Source organism: Myotis brandtii, unplaced genomic scaffold (assembly GCF_000412655.1).
Source record: "Myotis brandtii unplaced genomic scaffold, ASM41265v1 scaffold223, whole genome shotgun sequence".
Classification (NCBI taxonomy): Eukaryota; Metazoa; Chordata; class Mammalia; order Chiroptera; family Vespertilionidae; genus Myotis; species Myotis brandtii.
Genome location: NW_005358369.1, coordinates 855,418 through 876,623, shown reverse-complemented (window position 1 = coordinate 876,623; position 21,206 = coordinate 855,418). Strand labels below are relative to the sequence as shown.

General features: G+C 46.4%; 1 protein-coding gene across 1 annotated transcript in view; it reads left to right on the top strand.

The window, feature by feature from the left end:
• Positions 1-21,206, top strand: part of CLNK (cytokine-dependent hematopoietic cell linker) — a 185,571-nt gene that overhangs the window by 99,395 nt on the left and 64,970 nt on the right. Inside the window, exons 4-6 of the mRNA XM_014539628.1 lie at positions 252-314; positions 7,481-7,509; positions 20,097-20,134. Of these exons, the coding sequence (XP_014395114.1) occupies positions 252-314; positions 7,481-7,509; positions 20,097-20,134 (130 nt within the window). The remainder of the gene's footprint in view (positions 1-251; positions 315-7,480; positions 7,510-20,096; positions 20,135-21,206) is intronic.

Here is a 21,206-nt window from a genome sequence, read left to right as displayed (position 1 = left end):
CCATGCTGCTGCCCCTTGAAAAATAAAGCTAATACATTTAAAAAATAATAATAATTTAAAGTAATTGAAATCCTTAAAACATGGATTTTTTTTTAATCCTAATGGAAATGCAAAGACAAATTTGGAAATATGTATGAGATGTTAAATACTGAAATCTGACTGGGTAGTTGTTTCTGTGAATGAAAGCACTTAATTTGTTTATCCCAGCTTCTTACAATTTCCTGACTATGACCTATTTTCTTTCATCCCAGGAGCAATAGAAGGCCAATGACAGAAGGATCCAGTGATCTGAACTTCGCTCTGCGGAAAAATAGGTGAATATTTTCTTGTTGATTAATAGAGGAGTGAAGAATTTGATTCTGTGGCAATGAAGCTGACCATCTCTATTTCTCTCTCTCTCTCTCTCTCTCTCTCTCTCTCTCTCTCTCTCTCTCCCCCACACACACACACACACACACACACACACACAGTCAATGTGATAGGACAGCATTGCTGGCAGTGACCTTTGAGGTGACATGAAGGGAAAGGAACTTGATGTGTGTGATGCAGGTGTAGGCTGAGATGACCCTCAGGGCCCACAGCATTTCTGAACAGGGCTATTTCCATCACCCACCTGGGGCTCCAAACAGCCCAAGAGACGCCACTGAAAAGGAACCTTCCATTCCCCAGCCGATGAATGACTTAGATGATGGCTCATGGGTGGGTCAGGCCAAGGTCCACTGCCAGGTCTCACAAGCAAGGAGACTAGAGAGAGCCACCTGCCTCTATGGTTTCTGTTACTAAGCAATTCTGACATCAAGACTTGCACAGGCTACTGAGAATACAGAGATAAAAGAAAGTCCTGGCTTCAGGGGGCTCACAGCCAAGTTACAGCTCAGAATGGGGATGAACATGATGAAACCACTGACAGGAGACAGATCCTGAAGTCAGGCCCAGCTCTGCTGTAGACCAGCGTGTGGGCAACACCCAATGCTCAGAGGGGGTGCAGGTCTCCCTGTGCCCGGACAGAACTCCCTCACCATGGCCTGCAGGAGCAGTCTTCGTGCCCAGAGGTGCCCGGGGGTCTCCATGTGCTAGACCACTCCTTGAATCCTACTCTACTTCAACTCAGATCAATCGCCAGACACTCGTTCAGTTCTTACTATGTGCTGGGCACAAGGAGCCTTCTCGGAGCCCTAAGATTTACTTGGAGAAGTCGCTCTCCTAGGCAGAGGGGGTGAACGTCTGCAAGGCAGAACACGTGAAATATTTTCAGACCACATTAAGCCAAGGAGAATTTGTGGCTGTTCTCAGACTTCTTCAATGTTTACATTAAATCCATTTAAATAATGCATTTTACGTCCATTTTTCTTATTTCTTGACAATAGTGAGCGATGGGAGATGGAAGGGCTAGAAGCCTTCCTTCAGATGGAGATGGTTGTGGCAATTACAGACATCAAAGTAATATTTACACTCACATTTGGGAGGAAAAAGAGAGAGCGGCGCTTTTTTTTTTTTTCTGAAGCAAATTATTTTGGGATGTGTCACAGCACACTCAAGATATATTAAAAAGAGCAGCAGACGATGTTTCTGCAACCTGTTCCAAACCATTTATAAACTCAAGCTAGAAAAAAATCCCCTACATCCATACAAATCTCTCTACCATGGCATATTTTATAATGAAAGTATCGTATGAATATAAATTAGTTTTGAGATAGATAAATCAAATCAAAATGTCTGAAAACTATATATTTGGGTCTATGGTCTTACTTGAATAACTTTGAGCCACTGTTCTCGTTCTCCACACGAATTATAATTATCAGCATGTGATGGTGGTGAAGGTCGGGGCAGGGGTGAGTCCTTGGGAGCTGGACTGAAATGCCAGGCAACCCGCACCCTGGCTGGGCGACCTCACCCACACGAGCCCGTTTCCATCACAGCAGCGCGTGTATTTTAGAGAGGGAATTTGAAAAATAATAAGCAAGCCCAGCCAGCATGGCTCAGTGGTTGAACTTCAACTTGTGAACCAGGAGGACACAGTTAGATTCCTAGTCAGGGCACATGCCCAGGTTTCGGGCTCGATCCCCAGTGTGGGACATGTGGGAGGCAGAAGATCACTGATTCTCTCTCATCGTTGATGTTTCTCTCTCTCTCTCTCTCTCTCTCTCTCTCTCTCTCTCTCTCTTCCTTCCTCTCTGAAATCAATAAAAAAATTTTAAAAAACAGTTGAATGAAGGCCTAATGTGCACCAGGCACCAGGAAAGGAACGTTGATGTTTAATCCTCACGACAGTGCTCTGGAGTAGGTTTAAAACTATGAGATTTAGATAAGAAACAGATAGTTATATACTCCTTTTAACTAAACCAAGTATGTCCTTAGAGCAAGAAGTGCTGTAGGGCCCAGCAGGGCAGGGCAGGATCCTGAGGACATGGGAGGGACCTCCGCCAGCCAAGGGGGCCGGGGGTGTGAGCTTTTTATAGTTCTGGATGCTACCAGACACTTTCAGCATTTTCCCCAGGACCCCTTCAAAGGGGTTGTATGCACCAAAGATTTTTAATCCTCACGGGAGGATGTGTTTTCACTGGTTTTAGAGAGAGGAAGGGAGAGAGAGAAAAGGAGAGAGAGAGAGAGAGAAAAAAAAACATCAAGATGAGAGAGAAACATCTATCCGGTTGCCTCCTGTATACCCCCTGACCAGGGATAAAACCCACAACCTAGGTATGTGTCCTTACCAGAAATCGAACCTACAACCTTTTGGTGAATGGGACAACACTCTAACCAACTGAGCCACCTGGCCAGGGCCAAATATTTATTGAATTAAATAGAATTTTAAAAAGGAGATTGTTGAAACAAGGAAGGCTTCTTCTTACAAAGCATGAACCCTGTTTTCACTTATGAAAAAGGAGCCTTGACCTGACTCTACCTCCATGTGAATTTCATCTGCCTCAAAGGAGTACAGCAAGCATGTCAAACTCGTGGCCTTGTTTATTTGGCCCGTGTTAGCCTTTGAATTTGACATGCTTGGAGTACAGGCTTGGGAGACACTCTCTAATCTTGTGTCTGTCAGAAAAACCAGAGAACCGATTCCAGAGGTGTCTACATGGGATGTGGAGTGGGCTCCCGCTGTGTGTGGACTGCAGGCCGTGTTGGGATAGGACAGGCCTGGGCTGGACCTAGGCGGTCTTACTCTTGAGATGCCCCTCTTATCTACGCTTCTCTGGACATGTGTGCATTCATTCACTCACTCATTCATGCTCATCCACCATGTTTTTGTGTACAGGCCATAATCCAGGCACTGTATTAGGCACCTGCTCTCCCTTTTAGGAGCGGGGGGGCCTGGGCAGGAAGTTTGAGAAATTGTGCTGTACTCTGTCCTGGTTAAGTGAGCGTGGGTTCCATTGCCCAGATGCCAGATGGTCAGGGGAGGGCTTTGGTGGTCACACTCCCTGTCACCATGGATACCTCACTGCTTCTTCCTGAAACTGTTCTACCCCAGCCTGCCCTCTTCAGGGCATCGCAGCGGCTCCCACGCACCTTCTGAGCCGAAGCTCTGGCGTCCCTATCCACCGCCCGGCGAATGTGCACACCGCCCGCAGCCGGCACAGCCCTCTGAGATCACCCCTTCCACTCTCTCCTCTCCGGCACCACCTTTTCCCAGCTTGAGCTCCCACAGCTCCCTGCTGCAAACCCCACTCCCTCCTGGTGGGTGGTGGAGAGGAAGGGGGGTGGACCCTGCCCTCAGACAGGCCGGGTGTGAAGGAACATCATGGAGAACTCCTCCGGGGCGCACCTGGGCCTCCACCTACCCTGCAAAGTGAAAGGTGTCTATATAGAGAGACATGTTATATATTTCTGTTATTGATTTCATAGAGGAAGGGAGAGGGAGAGATAGAAACATATATGATGAGAGAGAATCAGTGATCGGCTGCCTCCTGCCCGTGACCAGAATTGAACCTGGGACTCTTCAGTCCACAGGCCGACGCTCTATGCACTGAGCCAACGCAGCTAGGGCAAAGCGAAAGGTTTAATTCCTGGTCCCATTGGGTTCCAGCATCCCATGATGCCCTAAAATCCACATATTGAGACTGCCCACTGGGAATCGCCAGGAGGGTTGGGTGAAGTGACTTACGACACAGACATTCAAAGACAGAGAAGAAGGGAATGGACTTATATTAACACTGAGTTTAGCAACTCTCAAAAATGCCAACTGTCTTCCACACATTTGAGATTTTAATGTCAGGGCAGGATGGATGAATACTCTATCAGGTGAGCAGTGAGCCGAGCCCGTTCACTTAGGAGGCCTCGAGAGGGAGGGAGTGGCTGGTGAAGTCACCCTGACCGTTTCCTGGGGGCGTTGCTGGGCCTTCGTGGGGCCTGGGGAGACCCAGAGGGGCCCATAGTAAGCAAACTCAGGTAGCGATGAGGAATTAGTCCCTGTGCCAGGAGCACGACCCTGGAGACAGGACAAATCCTGTCTCTATGGAGCTGGGTCAGCACACCTTCCAAACTCCGCTCCTGGATAAGCAAAACCCTGTGCCCGCCTCTTCCTCAGAGCCAGGTCCCCTGGGCAGCAAGGGGGGAGGGAGGGCAGGGAGTTCCATTTAGTTCCCTTAAAAAAGGGAAATGGTTAAACATTAAATTCCTAAGAAATATTAAAATTTTTAAATAATACAGAAATTAAAAATCTTTATTTGTAAGGAGCCCTAACTATTGAAAACCACCAACCTCTGAGGTCTGCTTTGTCATCTTACATCCCGTGGCCTCCCTGCCAACAGGTGGACGCCCGGGACACAGAGGAAGACCTGCCTCCCTCGGGCCCCCAGGGGGAGGCAGCAGGTGTGGGGGGAGCTTTAACTCCGTCCAGCGTGGCCTGGCACATGGCTCCTTATGGACGCTGCTGAGGACAGAGCCAGGGTGCGTCCCTGCCATTCCAGGGCACGGCACAGGCAGCTGCTAACACGTGGGCCCCGCTTGAGCCCAAAGAAAACACATCTCATCTCCGTGAGGTTTGCTAGCAGCGTCTTTCATTCATCATCCCGGCCTGCCAGGCTGCAAAGTGTGTGAACACAGGAGTCTTTTCAGAGAGCTTGTCAGCTGCCCTGCAGCCAGACAGAACTGGAGCCCAGGAGGCCTCCCCAGGCCGTCCTCCCCAGACCCAGGGCGGCACTTCAGCCCCTCCTCGCTCCCCTCTGCGGGCTCAGCGGAATCACACTGCCTTCCCTGCCTTTGCTGCCTCTGCTAGTTCACTGAGCTTGCATGACGCACGAGAGCCCTGGGGTGCGGGTCCCAAAGGACTCCCCTGTGCGTGAGCGCTGTCGCTGTGGGACCGGCGGGGCGGGTGGCAGGGTGGGTCAGATAAGCTGCTTCCAGGCACCCTGACAATCAGAATCGCCCAGACGCAGAGCTTGTGGTGGAAGTGGCTGCTTGCTCGAGGCTTGTCAATAATAAGGGATTTAGAGTCGGACAAATCCCGCTCTGCCTGGTGCTCACTGCCCCACTTTGGGGAAGTCCCTTCGTTCTCTGAGTGTCAGCTGCCTCTGCATTGTGGGGAGGCCGCCGCGTCGCGGAGCCCAGCCCGGCCTCCTGTGGACCCGTGGCCCCTCGGAGCCACTCCATTTAGGGGCCAAAAGACCTCACTTCTGCCTCCAAGAGCCTAAAACCTAGAACAGCGAATGGGGCCACATTATCTCCAAGGTGCTTTGGAACATAATGGTCTTTGATTCCAAACACCAGGTGAGGTCAAGGTCAGAAACAAGACAGGATCCTGATTTGAAGACGAAGTTCCCTAGGAGCCTGGGAAGACGGGCCTGGCGTCCCAGACCCCGGTGCAGGCTCGAAAGCGGCTCCACCAGGGCCACATAAAGCTCACTGCACGTGGGAAACACACCCCTTCTGTTTCTCAAGTCCAGGGAGCCTCTGAGGCCTTCATCAAAGGCCCGATGTCACGAAAGAGGCCGTGTGTTGAAAGTGTCAGAGAGCTCCCGGGCCCCAGATTAATGGTCGGCGCCTGGCTGGCTGGTATACTGTTAATTTCTGCAGAATCAGGCAACTTGGAAGGATGCCAAGAGCTAATAACCACAAGGGTTCGGAGCCCGCAGCTGCAGGGCTCCCGCGAAGCCTGACGGGCCACTGCCTACAGGCCAGGGCCCGGAGAGGGGCGGGGGCCAGGATTCCAGGCCTGGTGTCCAATCCCCCACTCTCCGGAGGACGGGGGCAGGTTAGGGGGCCCTCTGAACCCCCGCTTGCCTTGTCTGGGAACTTGGGACAGTAGCAGCTACCCCACAGGGCCATTTTGAATTTAAAATGATAAACAGAGGCAACAGCAAGAGCTGGAAGTGGGACTCAGACTGAGGTCTCCTGGTTACCAGCAGCTTCAGGCCTCACTGCTCTGTGCCCAGTGTCCCCGCCGCCAACCGGGCCTCATAAATATTTACACCCGCGCGTGTTGCGATGCTCAGCTAATTGCTCCAGTGACGCACTCCGGGAGCCTCGGAGGAAAGGCGCGATGCCAGGGCCGACGCCAGGGCCGGGTCGTTAGAGGCACAAACGAGGCGCTCACAGAAGCAAAGTCCTCCGGAGCTTCCCATGGCCCCAGGGCAGTTCAGATCTTCGCTGACGTCAGGGAAAGGTGCTTCTATAGCACACTGTCCAGGGCCGGTGAGGCGGCCAGGCAAAGAGCCCCTTGGAAAACAGCAAAGACCTATGCATATAACTTACCACAGAGGAATGCAAATGGCCCAAACCATTTAAAAGTTATTATAATAACAATAATAATTCAATCTCACTGGTCATCAAGGAAACCAGACAGGAACAAAATGCCAATCGGCAACGCTGTTTTAAAGGATGGATGTCAGGGTGGTGAGATGCCGGGAGAAGGTCTCTTCTCACCTGTGGGCTGGAATAGGCACCGATGCAGCCCGTGAGGAAGGCCCTGGAGATCGATGTGAACAAGGGTGAGACGGCCCACATCACTGTCCCCTTCGTTGCACTGGATGAAGGGTCTCCATGGAAATATGCAGCCATGAGGTTACAAATGCAGGCACGGATGCACATTGCAACCTCGTTCACAATAGTGAAAACTAGCCAGGCCCTGCCTGCCCCTCCAGAAATTACACAGCCCGGACACATGTTTGTGAATAACAGTTAAAGATACACAACCCATTGTTAACATCAGGATCCTGCACAATCTCATATACTATGCTCATGCATCTGTGTATGTGAGTGTGTGCACACAGCCTCACACACACGGGCACCTGTGAAAAGGAGGTTTGCCCAAACACTGCCTGTGCAGCTGGCTGTTTCCTGCCGCGTGCATTTTTCTATTTGCTATATTCTCTGTCCTGAGCTGTTCCTTTGGGTCTAGGACAATACAAATATTGAGAAATCGTTCCGTAGGTTGACCTGTGAAACGGCCCTGGATGAGCGCCCTCCCCCCACTTCAGGAAGGTCTGTGACCCATGCAGCCGACTGACACTGACCTGGCTTCTCTGTTCTGCCCTAGGTCATTGCCTCGAGTCAGCAGCGCCGCAGGTGAGTCAGGGGCCCGTCCCCAAGGTGCGGGAAATGACAGCAGGGGCCTGTCAGACTCTTCCTTTCCTCCGGGTCTTTCTGTTCTTCAGTAAAACCATTGGCCTGTTCCAACAACAGGAGCACTTATGGCCTTTCCCTGTTCTTGCTCCCAGAGGCCAGCCTGGCCTGTGATGGACACGGTGCTGGGACTGGGCTGAGCAGGTGAGAACCTGTCTCTCTGCCTGGCAGCTGTGTGTCCTGGGGTGGGGCACAGATCGCTCGGACCTGGGTTCCTTCGCCTATAGAGTGGGTAGGAGGAGCCTAAGCCAGGATTGTGGCTACTCATGAGTGTTCACTCAACTGGACTTGGTGTGATGGGTTCTCCCCAAAATATGCGTCAGGCGAATGAGTCAGAAACCACACTCGGCTTCTCTGTGCATCTTCTCGGAGCCCAGCCCTTGGTACTTGGCGCTTATAGGAGCCCCTTCCAGTGTGACTAAGAGGCTGTACTGTTCCTGTTGGACCATCCTAATTTCAAGGAGCCTGATGCAAGTGGCTCAGATGCTTGAGCATCGTCCTGTGCACCCAAAGGTTGCCGGTTCGGTTCCCAATCAGGGCACACACCTGGGTAGCAGTGAGGAGAACGGGAAGAAGTAAACTAAAAAGCGCAAGTATGAATCTACATTAAAAAAACGAGCACCCAGCTCTAAGCCCTCCCAGAGGACATGTGATCAAGTTTCCCAGTCAGGGCCCAACAGAGGACCTTGTGTTCTCTCAAGGTCAATGCTCCCAAATTATACTTGAGTTTTAATCTCTAATGTACCCCATCCCACCATCCACTCAGAGTCCTGGGGAGACTGTAGGAAATGTTAAAGGCGGCGTTGCCTGGGCATGAAGTTGCTCATTTGATGCTGTGGCTGATGAATTATAAACCTCAGGACCTGCATCCCTCCCTTTGACTTTGCTGTTCACCTGCATTAAGGGAGACAGAAACTGGCAGGTGGGTATTCCATTCCATCAACAATGTTCTAGCCCAGGGGTGGGCAAACTTTTTGACTCGAGGGCCACAATGGGTTCTTAAACTGGACCGGAGGGCCGGAACAAAAGCTGGATGGAGTTGTTTGTGTGAACTAATATAAATTCAAAGTAAACATCATTAAAAATTTTTTTTTTTTTTCGTTTTATTCATTTCAAACGGGCCAGATCCGGCCCGCGGGCCGTAGTTTGCCCACGGCTGTTCTAGAGACTCGAGCAGGGAAAAGAAAACAAATCTATACCCCCAGAATGTCCCGTGAGATACAGCTGCCCAGACCCACACGCACTAGAGTGCATGCCCACCCAAAATTCTCAGCAGCAAAGCACCCCACCCCCGCACGCTGGCAGACCACTGCAGGTGTCTGTTCAGCTCTAACAGAACCCATACAACTGGGATGCACGTGGCGATTGGCATGAGAGACGGCTTGTCACAGGGCCATGTATTACATTCCCAGGTGCTTTTAAATTGTCTGTGATTTTCTTTGCCAGGGGATTAGTTAAAAATAATGGTGGGGCATCCATATGAGAGAATGCTGTGTAGCCATTAGAAATGATGATGCTGAAGCAGGTTCCCTGACATGTCTGTGATAGCATGCAATTCTATGAGAGAGCAGGCAGGAAAACAGCATACACGCAGCGTGACCATATGTATATGCATAGACTATAACGTGTGTGTGCGTGTGTTTAGGATGATTGTCTTGGTATGAGGAATTATGGTGATTTTCATTCTTTTTTACTTATTTGTATCTTAATTTTTCTACAGTAGTATATATTTTTAATATATTTTTATTGACTTCAGAGAAGAAGGGAGAGAGAGAGATAGAAACATCAATGATGAGAGATAATCATTGATCAGCTGCCTCCTACCCGCCCCCCCACACACACACACACCCACACACACTCACTCACACACACTGGGGATTGAGCCCACAACCCAGGCATGGACCCTGACTGGGAATCGAACCCTGACCTCCTAGTTCATAGGTCAATGCTCAACCACTCAGCCATGCTGGCTGGACAGTAGTATGTATTTTTATATACTAAAAACTATCCAAAATTGAAGAGGATTCCAGGGCTGGAGAAGACAGGCATGTATTCAAAAATGACACTGTCAATACCAATACCCCTGTGAGGCTGATATACAGAGAACAGCGCCATGCATTTCCGTAAAATAAACTGAGCTTTTCTCCTGCCACTGAATAGAGAATGAAATGGGAGAAGAGAGCCCTACTTAGAAAGTGGGTCATTCTGTCCTCAGTCACCATTCGCAGTAAAAACCCTGATCGTGTTGAGTCCATTAAACAGAGGAGAAACTTCATTTTGTCCAGAAATACTTGTTTTGTTTTGCTTTTAGTTTTCTAACAAAAGCAGTCTTGAAGGTTGTTTTTGTTGTTGTTTTTCCAATTTTTTTTTGGTTTTTTTTTGGTTTTTTTTGTTTTGTTTTGTTTTGTTTTGTTTTGTTCTCAATGGTATTATTTTTTTTTATTGCTTAAAGTATTACAAAGGGTATTACATATGTGTCCTTTTTTTCCCCGCCCTTGACATTTCCCCGGCTTCCCCTACCCCAAAAATTCAATACCATATGCAAGAAGCTAGAAGAATCAGATGAAAAATTCAATACCATATGCAAGAAGCTAGAAGAATCAGATGAAAAATTCAATACCATATGCAAGAAGCTAGAAGAATCAGATGAAAAATTCAATACCATATGCAAGAAGCTAGAAGAATCAGATGAAAAATTCAATACCATATGCAAGAAGCTAGAAGAAACAGATGAAAAAATCAACAACTTAAGTAAGGCCCAAGAAGAAATGAAGAGTGATATAGCTGCCATAAAAAACTCCATTGAAAGTATCAACAGTAGACTAGGAGAAGCGGAGGACCGAATTAGTGAATTAGAAGACAAGGAAGCAAAACACACCCAAACTATACTGCAAATGGAGAAAAAAATTAAAAGACAGGAGGAGAGCCTAAGGGAGCTTTGGGACAACATGAAACGAAACAACATACGAATAATAGGGGTGCCAGAACAACAGAAAGATGAACATGGATTAGAAAACCTATTCGAAGAAATAATATCAGAAAACTTCCCTGAGGTGGGGAAGAAAAAAGTCACACAAGCCCAGAGAGTCCCAAACAAGGTGAATCCGAAAAGACCCACACCAAGACACATCATAATTACCATGGCAAATGTTCAGGACAAAGAGAGAATCTTACAGGCTGCAAGAGAGAGACGGAAAGTTACATACAAGGGATCTCCCATTAGATTATCAAATGATTTCTCAACAGAAACACATCAGGCCAGAAAAGAATGGACAGAAATCTACAAAGTGATGCAAAGCAAAGGACTGAATCCAAGAATACTCTATCCAGCAAGGCTATCATTCAAAATTGAAGGGGAAATAAGAAGCTTCACAGACAAAAAAAGGCTAAGGGAGTTTATCACCACCAAGCCAGCCATGCAAGAAATGCTAAAGGGACTGGTGTAAAAAGAAGAAATAACAAGCTCAGAAAGAAAACAGCCACACACACAAAAAAAGAAATGGCTACAAACAAGTACCTTTCAATAATAACTTTAAATGTAAACGGACTAAATGCTCCAACCAAAAGACATCGAGTGGCTGAATGGATAAAAAAACATGACCCATACATCTGCTGTCTACAAGAGACCCACCTCATTAGAAGGGACTCACACAGACTGAAAGTGAAGGGATGGAAAAATATCTTTCACGCAAATGGAAAGGAAAAGAAAGCTGGGGTAGCAATACTTATATCGGACAAAATACATCTCAAAGTGAAGGCCATAACCAGAGATAAGGAAGGCCACTTCATAATACTAAAGGGATCAATACAACAAGAAGATATAACCCTGGTAAACATATATGCACCCAATGCAGGAGCACCCAAATTCATAAAAAAACTCCTGGAAGATATCAAAGGAGAGATCGACAACAATACAATCATAGTAGGGGACTTTAATACACCACTGACACCACTGGATAAGCCCGCTAGACAAACAATCAGCAAAGAAACAGCAATCCTAAATGACTCACTAGATCAGATGGACTTAATTGACATCTTCAGAACACTTCACCCCAAAGCCATGGAATATACATTCCTCTCAGGTGCTCATGGGACATATTCAAAAATAGACCACATATTGGGTCACAAGCAAAGTCTCCACAAATTCAAGAAGATTGAAATCATAAAAAGCTTCTTCTCAGACCACGATGGCATAATGTTAGAAATAAACTACAATAAAAACAACCCAAAATACTCAAACACTTGGAAGCTGAATAGCATGTTATTAAATATTGATTGGGTTACCAATGACATCAAAGAAGAAATTAAAAACATCCTGGACACTAATGACAATGAAAACACAACAATCCAAAACCTATGGGACACAATGAAAGCAGTCCTGAGAGGGAAGTTTATAGCTCTGCAGGCCTATCTCAAAAAACAAGAAAAAATGGTAGTAAATCATCTAACTCTTCAACTCAAAGAATTAGAAAGAGAGCAACAAGAAAACCCCAGAGTGAGCAGAAGGAAGGAGATAATAAAGATTAGAGCAGAAATAAATGACATAGAGACCAAAAAAACAATACAGAAAATCAATGAAACCAAGAGCTGGTTCTTTGAAAGGATAAACAAGATTGACAAACCTCTAGCCAGGCTCACCAAGAAGCAAAGAGAGAGGTCCCAAATAAACCAAATCAGAAACGATAGAGGCGAAATAACAACAGACCCCACAGAAATACAAATGATTGTTAAACAATACTATGGACAACTCTACTCCAACAAATTAGACAATCTGGAGGAAATGGACATATTCCTAGAAAAATACAACCTTCCAAAACTCAATCAGGAAGCATCTAAAAATCTCAATAGGCCAATAACTATGGAAGAAATTGAAGCAGTCATCAAAAAGCTCCCAGCAAACAAAAGCCCAGGACCAGATGGCTTCTCAGGGGAGTTTTACCAAACTTTCAAGGAAGAACTAAAACCTATCCTCCTCAGACTACTACAAAAAATTCAGGAGGAAGGAACACTTCCAAGCTCATTCTATGAAGCCAGCATCACCCTAATACCAAAACCAGGTAAAGACAACACAATGAAAGAGAATTACAGGCCAATATCCCTCATGAACATAGATGCCAAAATCCTCAACAAAATCTTAGCAAATCGGATCCAGCAGTACATCAGAAAGATCATACACCATGACCAAGTAGGATTTATTCCAGGGATGCAAGGATGGTACAATATCCGCAAATCAATAAACGTGATACATCACATAAACAAATTGAAAGAAAAAAACCACATGGTCATATCAATTGATGCAGAAAAAGCATTCGACAAAATCCAACACCCATTTTTGATAAAAACTCTCAGCAAGGTGGGAATAGAAGGATCATACCTCAACATAATAAAAGCCATATATGACAGGCCCACAGCCAACATCATACTCAATGGACAAAAACTAACACCATTTCCCCTAAGAACAGGAACAAGACAGGGATGCCCACTCTCGCCACTCCTCTTTAACATAGTCCTGGAAGTATTAGCCATTGCAATTAGACAAGAAGAAGAAATAAAAGGCATCCAAATTGGAAAAGAGGAAGTAAAACTGTCCTTATTTGCAGACGACATGATATTATACATACAAAACCCTAGAGACTCCATCAAAAAACTACTAGACTTAATACATGAATTTGGCAATGTAGCAGGATACAAAATTAACCCCAAGAAATCTGAGGCATTTCTATACACCAATAGTGAACTTTCAGAAAGAGAGATTATAAAAACAATCCCATTTACCATCGCACCAAAAAAATTAAGCTACCTAGGAATAAACTTAACTAAAGAGGTAAAAGACCTCTACTCAGAAAACTACAGGACGTTGAAAAAAGAGATAGAGGAAGACATAAACAGATGGAAGAACATACCGTGTTCATGGATTGGTAGAATCAACATCATTAAAATGTCCATACTACCCAAAGCAATCTATAAATTCAACGCACTTCCCATTAAAATACCAATGGCCTACTTCAAAGATCTAGAACGAACTCTCCAAAAATTCATCTGGAATAAAAAAAGACCCCGAATAGCTGCAGCGATCCTGAGAAAGAACAAAGTAGGTGGGATCTCAATGCCGGATATCAAGCTGTATTACAAAGCCACTGTTCTCAAAACTGCCTGGTACTGGCACAAGAACAGATATATAGATCAGTGGAATAGAATAGAGAGTCCAGAAATTAGCCCGAACCAATATGCTCAATTAATATTTGACAAAGGAGGCAAGAACATACAATGGAGCCAAGATAGTCTCTTCAATAAATGGTGTTGGGAAAATTGGACAGATATATGCAAGAAAATGAAACTAGACCACCAACTTACACCATACACAAAAATAAACTCAAAATGGATAAAGGACTTAAGTGTACGACAGGAAACCATAAAAATTCTAGAAGAATCCAAAGGCAACAAAATCTCAGACATATGCCGAAGCAATTTCTTCACTGTTTTTCCAATTTTAAAGGAAAAATGAATGATTTTAGAACTAGAGGAAGAAAAGGCAGGTGTGGGATATGTGAGCAGCTTGTGCCACCTGCTGGCCCTTTCTGGATCTTGCAACACTGGCATCAATTTAGCAGAGGCCTGGTGGACAAAAAGAAATTCAAAAGTTGACAGTTTAATTACCGGGAAAAGGTGTTTACTGATTTCTGGTAAGCCCAGGCAAAGATTTCAAATCATCTCCCCAGGATTAAGAATTGTCTTTCAAATTCCATGTGTATCAGAATCACAACACTGAGAAGTGCATGTTCTCAAGCCCACCCCATGGTGTATGCTTTGGCGGGTTTATACCGAGACCAGGAATCTTTCATTTTAACAAGATAATTCCAATTCAGGTAGTTCTAGGGTGGTTTCTTAAGAATCACTATTGGAAGCAAAAAGAAACTTTCAAGATTGTCCCCACCAAGAAGCTGCCGTCAATTCTCTGGACAACAACTGTCTCAGAAAATCTCGTTTGAATGTCTGGGGATCTCCCAAGAAAGAGAATGACAAGCAGCTGCTTGGCCTCTCACCACTCCTGCATTCATCCACCTGCTCATTTAATCAATCGGTGGTTCTTCATCTAACAGATTCTAGGACCGTTTTGGGGACAGGCGCTCTTTAAAAAAATAAAGATAAAACGTCCCAAGGACTCAGCAAGTCTGAGGTTCTAAGGCCATGCTTTCCAGGTGAGGGGATTAAGAACTAGAGAAGGGAGCTGGATTTCCAAGGGCCACCCAGTGAGAACATTAATACTGTTCTCCCAACCCACCAACAAATGTCGCTATTTCTGCAAGTTTGGACTCTTTGTGCTTGATGTTTACAACTCACAATCTTCAGATAAGGAGACTGTGTTTCAGTGAACAAAACTTAAATGCCCAAAAGAGCTAAATGACTAAGCTGGTAGATAGATAGATAGATAGGTAGATAGATAGATAGATAGATAGATAGATAGATAGATAGATAGATAGATAGATAGATAATAGATGGATAGAGATAGAGAGCTAGATGATAGATAAATGAAAGATATAAATATATATAGTACATTATAATAGATATATAGAACAGTCATATTATACATATATGTGTAATCTGTATCAATCTCTATTTCTATCTCTTTCTCTTTCCCTTCTTCCTTCTTTTGCTCATTCTTCTTTCTCTTCTTCCCAAGTATAACTCATACCACCAATGCTCATTGGACATTATAATCCTCCACTCAGAGAGAGTGAAAATAGTTATAAAGGAGTTCATTCCTGCTTTTACCTATAGCCATAGACCGATGCTCTACAGTTTGGCACCTGCCAGAGTACAGAGTGTGGACGATCCTATTTCTCCTCACGGTGAGAGGAAAATCAGGTTGATGCCTCTGTCCCCAAATACCTTCAAGTTCCTAAAAGATAAGATGTGAGAAAGGCAGCACAGAGCGTAGGGAAGAACCCAAGGCTGTTAGTCTGGAGCCCGGAATTTGAGTGCTGGTTCTCTCAGGACATCAGCAGGTCCTAGGATCTGAAAGTGAGAGGAAATGGCAAGAAACTAACATCTATGGAGTCAGGTCCCTAGTGTGGGCACGTTTGGTGCACAGGTGTCAGTCAGCTGTAGGGAGGGGCTTCTATTATGCTCGGTGCACAGGTTAGGGAAACAGAGCCCAGGAGGAGTGAGAGAGGAGAACCCAGGAATCTGGAGAGGAGAGCCCGGACCCATCACCGTACATTTGGCCTCAGTTCTTCTCATCTTTAAAATGAGAAGGTCAACAAGATGGTGACGGTCCCGACTCTCCGAGCCGCACAGCTGGAAGGGGAACCCCAGCTGGAAGAGCCCGTGTGAGGAAGCGACAGGTGTGTGGCAACAAAGTTGAATGTTGAAAAAGACGCGTGTTTTGTTTTAAAAGGAGCATTAAATCACGGACAGTTTCGTACCACAGATCCGAAAGCAGAGAGTGGTAAGGATCTGGGTTGAGTGAAAAAGATTTGGTCATGAACGTGACCTTGAAAAGACATGGAACACAGAACACAGCCGTTCCTTAGAAGGGCACTGAGCCAGGGAGGTCCATTTCTAAACTTCCCCGCAGCTGTTGGGGGTCGAGACTATGATTCCTATTCTACAAGTTAGTATCAGTTGACCGAGGCTCATACACTTGCCCAAGTTCCTACAGCCACAAAGGGCCATGGCCAGGATCGGAACCAGGAGCTCCTTACTCAGCTTCCCTGCTCCTGCCTGTGATCAGAGGCCCTGCTACATTACTGGTGAACTGCAAAGCTGGTACAACATGAAAGGCTGCGTGACGTGTTAAAAAGGAAACCATGAGCCCTGACTGGTTTGGCCCAGTGGATAGAGCATCGGCCTGCGGACGGAAGGGTCCCAGGTTCGATTCCAGTCAAGGGCATGTACCTTGGTTGCGGGCACATCCCCAGTAGGGAGTGTCCAGGAAGCAGCTGATCGATGTTTCTAAATCTCTATCCCTCTCCCTTCCTCTCTGTAAAAAATCAACAAAATAAATATTTTTAAAAAACAGGAAACCATGAGGCTTCAACGTGATGGGTATTTATTGTTTTCTTATGTGAGTCAAGTCTAGAGGTAAGCAGTCCAGAGCTGTGGGTGGTCCCGCTCCTCGAGGTCCTCAGAGCTCCCACTCCTCCTGTCCCCCTCCCTCCCTTGCACTGTCCTCAAATGGGATTTTGTCCCATCGCCTAAAGTAGTGATACCTGTGACCCGGACAGCAGGAGAGACAGAGGGGAGGAAAAGGATAAAAAAGGATAAACAGCAAGCAACGCTTTCTCTTCCCTGGAAATTGCGAGTTGACTTTCCACCTCTTCCATCAACCAAAACCTGGACTCATGGCCACCTGCAGCTACCAGAATGATTTGGATGTGTCATGAATACTTACTCTAGGCGGCCATGTGCCCAGCTGACCTCGGGGTTCTAGTGCTGAGAAGAAAGGGGAAGTGGGGTGGGTGGGTGGCATAGGCTGTCTCTGCGACGGATTATTCGGTGATGGATTGGATCACTGGCCTCTTGCTTTCCACCACCTATTCCAGTAGGTCCTGCTGGTAGTGTCTGGAGTTGGAGGCAACCTGGACCCGCCCCCTTTCCTCTCCCCATCGCCTCCCTCTGAAATCTTGTGAAGAAATAAAAATGAAAGTTGGTTCTGCTTCAGGAGTTTTTTCCAAGTGTAATCATGGCAACAGCACTTGGGGCCCGGCCAGCTCCCCTGTCCCTACAAGGGTAGTGAATGGGGCGTAGACAGGCGCCAGTCTTGCGCCTCCAGGTGCCCAAGTTCACAGGAGCGTTTACAAGTGCAAACAGTCTGAGAGGGTCCATCTTCATGGCCATCTTCCATGGAAGGGAGCTGGAGCTTCCAAGTTGGGAGTTCTCCAACCACAGTGTGCGTGTCAGCGTGGGAGCGTGGCCACAAGCAGTCGGTTCATGCTGGGAACCCGCTTTTCCTTATTTCCTTCTTTTTTTAAAAACCGAGATGAAAATGGTCAGGGGACCTCCTAATTTGATGGGCACTGGCCATACGCCTTTGTCATCCTTCCGTGGGCGTGAGAAGATGGTGTCCAAGTCCAGGGCTAATTGCTCTCTGCCCGTCAGTCAGGAAAGCCCTGCGCTTCTACCGGACACACATTCATCTTCATGTCCCTCTTAACAATAACGTCCAAGCGGGTGCTGCCTTTTGTGGAGAGACGCTTCCCCCGGGGCGCGCAGAAGAGCCGCGTGGTGTCAGCAGGTGATGAATGTGCCTCCTCAGACAGAACCTGAGCATAACTCTTCCAGGACGGCGGCGTGGGAAGCAGCTCCATTCATCTTGTTAGAAAACGGTGCTCTCTGAGGCGCCAACCTGTCCTTCAGCTCCAGGGAGGCTCAGAGACTGGGGAGCACTTGGGGGTGTCCATTCGATGGGGACCTGGGGCCCGGCAAGAGGAAGGCTCAAGCTCCAGCTCACTCAGCGAGGGAGGAGGTCAGGCGGTGGCTGAAGTTTTGCCTCTGCTTCCCAGTTCTGGGGTGTATCCAATGCACCCCTCACGACCCCTCACAGCCCACTGTTCATTTATCGTGAGCTCAACGATGCATGGGAGCGATCGGGAGCCTGAAATCTCACCGCTGCCTGGGGGAGGAGGCGCTGGTCGGTGATGACACATTTATTGGCTTGCTTTGTTCCTTTAGAGAAACTGAAAAGACCAGATTAACCAGGGCAGGCGACCATCTATCATGCAAAAACTACAAATGTTAGTCGTTTGAATAAAATAGAGGCTTCTTTCTCGCCCACATCACAATCCAATGTGGATCAAAGGAGGTCTTTTTCCAAAAGCTCTCCTTTTGCCCAGTGGCATTTATTGTTCCTCAGGACTTTGGGGTCCTCTGTCTCTGGCCAGCCCCAGAGGCAGGAACCAGAGTGTGGAGTGGCCAGTGGGCCAGCCTGTCTCCACTCATGAGACAGTACAAATTGCTACTGGAAAGGGCCTGAGAAACCTGTGGGTTTCTCTTCCAGGGGGGTGTAATCCTGCCGGGACAGAAGGTATTATTAGTGCCTCAGGGTGGTGACAGATGCTAGTCCCACCACCAGGGGGCGCCGGCACTGGTGGCAGGCAGGATTCGGCCCCTCCTATCTCAGATCTCCTGGAGATTAGCTTTGACTAATTAACAACCCCCCACCCCTACCCACAGGTCCTAGGCAACTTCCAGAGAGCTGTGTTTCCACCCAGCCAAACTTTCATTAATTTACACATCCCACCCCACAGAAGACTGGGGACTGGGGACACAAGCACAGCTATGATTTTTGTGTTTTGGTATAGCAAGAGAACTCAGGGTAAAAGAACAACGTTTTAAAAAATGATGAAGCCAGGCCCAGATGTAGAAATACATGTCAGACCACACTCCCTGGACACAGCCAGACATTTGCCCTGAGGTTCTCAACAGTCAAGGAGGAGGGGAAATATAATCTCTCCTGGGATTGGTGTTTTCCATTAAATCAAAGCAAACCAATTGCTAAGAAGCACACAGCTTCTGGTGCGGAGGCCTGCTGGGAACTTCTCACGTATGTGCTAATATAAGAGAATGTGATAAGAACATTTCCTGCGTATAATGTTCCTCATGCAGACTAACAGCATGACACCGGAGTGCAATTTAGGAAAATTAAGTCTAGGAGGAAGAAAAGAAAAAAACACCTACAGGCCATGTGACCGTCCTTCTTGGATGTTTTTGCATAGTCTGAGGGTAAAAGGTCAGCCATAGAACACTGAGCGCCCTAGATGACCTTCAGGTAACCTTCACAACACAAGCCCAGGTGAGGGAGTGGCAGGCTGAGAAGCTTCCACTGAACAATATCAAGAACTCACGTGGTCACCTGGCCAGTGTTGCTCAGTGGTTGAGCAGCGCCCCATGAACCAGGAGGTCACGGTTCAATTCCCAGTCAGGGCATGTGCCCGGGTTGTGGGCTCAGTCCTCAGTAGGGGGCATGCAGGAGGCAGCCGATCAATGATTCTCTCTCATCACTGATGTTTCTATCCCTCTCTCCCTCTCTCTTCCTCTCTCTGAAATCTTTTTTTTTTTAAAGTCACCTGATCATATTGAGCCTTATGCCTGGAACTGGAGATAGATGAATGAATAGATATGACCCACCCTCAAAATACTGGGGTACAGTCTGTTTAAGGAGACAGAGTTATGGACAGATAAGTGCAAACGTAACGTGTGCCCTCAGTGGGGAGGGAAGAGGAAACCAGCCTCTCCGTGAGCTGAGTCATGGGTTGGGGGGCACGGGGGGGGGGGGGGGGGGGGGGTGTCTGCCTCTTTCCCTGAGTTTATTAACCTGCCATGGAAACAGTGAGGCTTCTTGGTTTGGATTTGAGTCCTTCCCTTCCTTTCCATCGCCCCTGTTTGGCAAGAGCAGCAAAAAGAGTGAGAAGGACAGAAACATGCACTTCATTGGGAGCAATTACCATCCAGAAAAATTAATTGAAATAAGCACAGGATTTCTGGAGAAAACCCAGGCGCATTAACCTTGGGTCTGTTTTTGTTGGCAGGCCGGCTCCAGCCCATCCGCGAGCCTTCCCTGGACTGCGTAAGTCAGCCACTCCCCTCTCCTCTTTCTCCGTCTTTGATATTTACAAAATAACTGGGTTTTTTTCAAGGCGCGTGGTGGATTAAAAACAAAGAGAAAAACATTTTAAATGTGTAATTTATTGGCAGGGAAAATTGTATTTCCATTGTTGGGTATAAAACTGTATGCCAATTTCTCAGCTATAAAAGGGAGGTGAAAAGTAATTTACACGGCCACTGCGAAGATTGGATGAGTTGGAAATACCAACACGCAGTGCTGGCAAGCGTGTGATGAGGAAGGCACTTCCTCCCACTCGTGGCGAAATGTTCAAGTGGAACGAACATTCTGGAAAGCAATTTCATAATAGTAACCAGGCAACAGAAAAGTGTTCATTTCCTTTGGCCCAATAATCCTATGGTTGGGAATTTAAACTAAGAAACGAAGCCAAAATTTGGATTAATATTTAAACACACTCCTTTATATTTTATAATGATATATCTTAAATGGCAGCACACTGGAATCATGCTAAGTATTCAGTAATATAAGCATAGTTAAATATATTATATTCCCAGTATGAAGCCATTAATAATATTTGCAAAGAATTCTGATGACTAGAGAAAATTTATAACATAACTCAGATAGCTAATATTTATAAGTAATTTTATTGTTAAATTGTATATGTATATGATTTAAATAGTTCCAACCACCATATCTGTATTATGACAGATGGAATAGATTGGATGGATGGATAGATAGATAGATAGATAGATAGATAGATAGATAGAATCTGCCAATAAAATCATTGGTTCTTTCCTGTTTAAAAACTTTTTTAATCCAATTAAAGTTATGGAACTTCACTCCAGGACATACACACAACCAGTCAGTCACAAAGGATTTACCTCTGAGATGGACAGTAGATAATAAATAGGTTAATAGGTAAAATAGATGTAACTTCTTATAATTAAAACAAAACTCTGTCTCCCTTCCCAGAAAGATATAAACCAGACTATTTCTATCCAGTTCTGTGGGCAAGACTCTCGGGGTCTAGTGCAGATTCTCCCCAGACAGGGGGAGGGGGTGGTGGCTACTATCC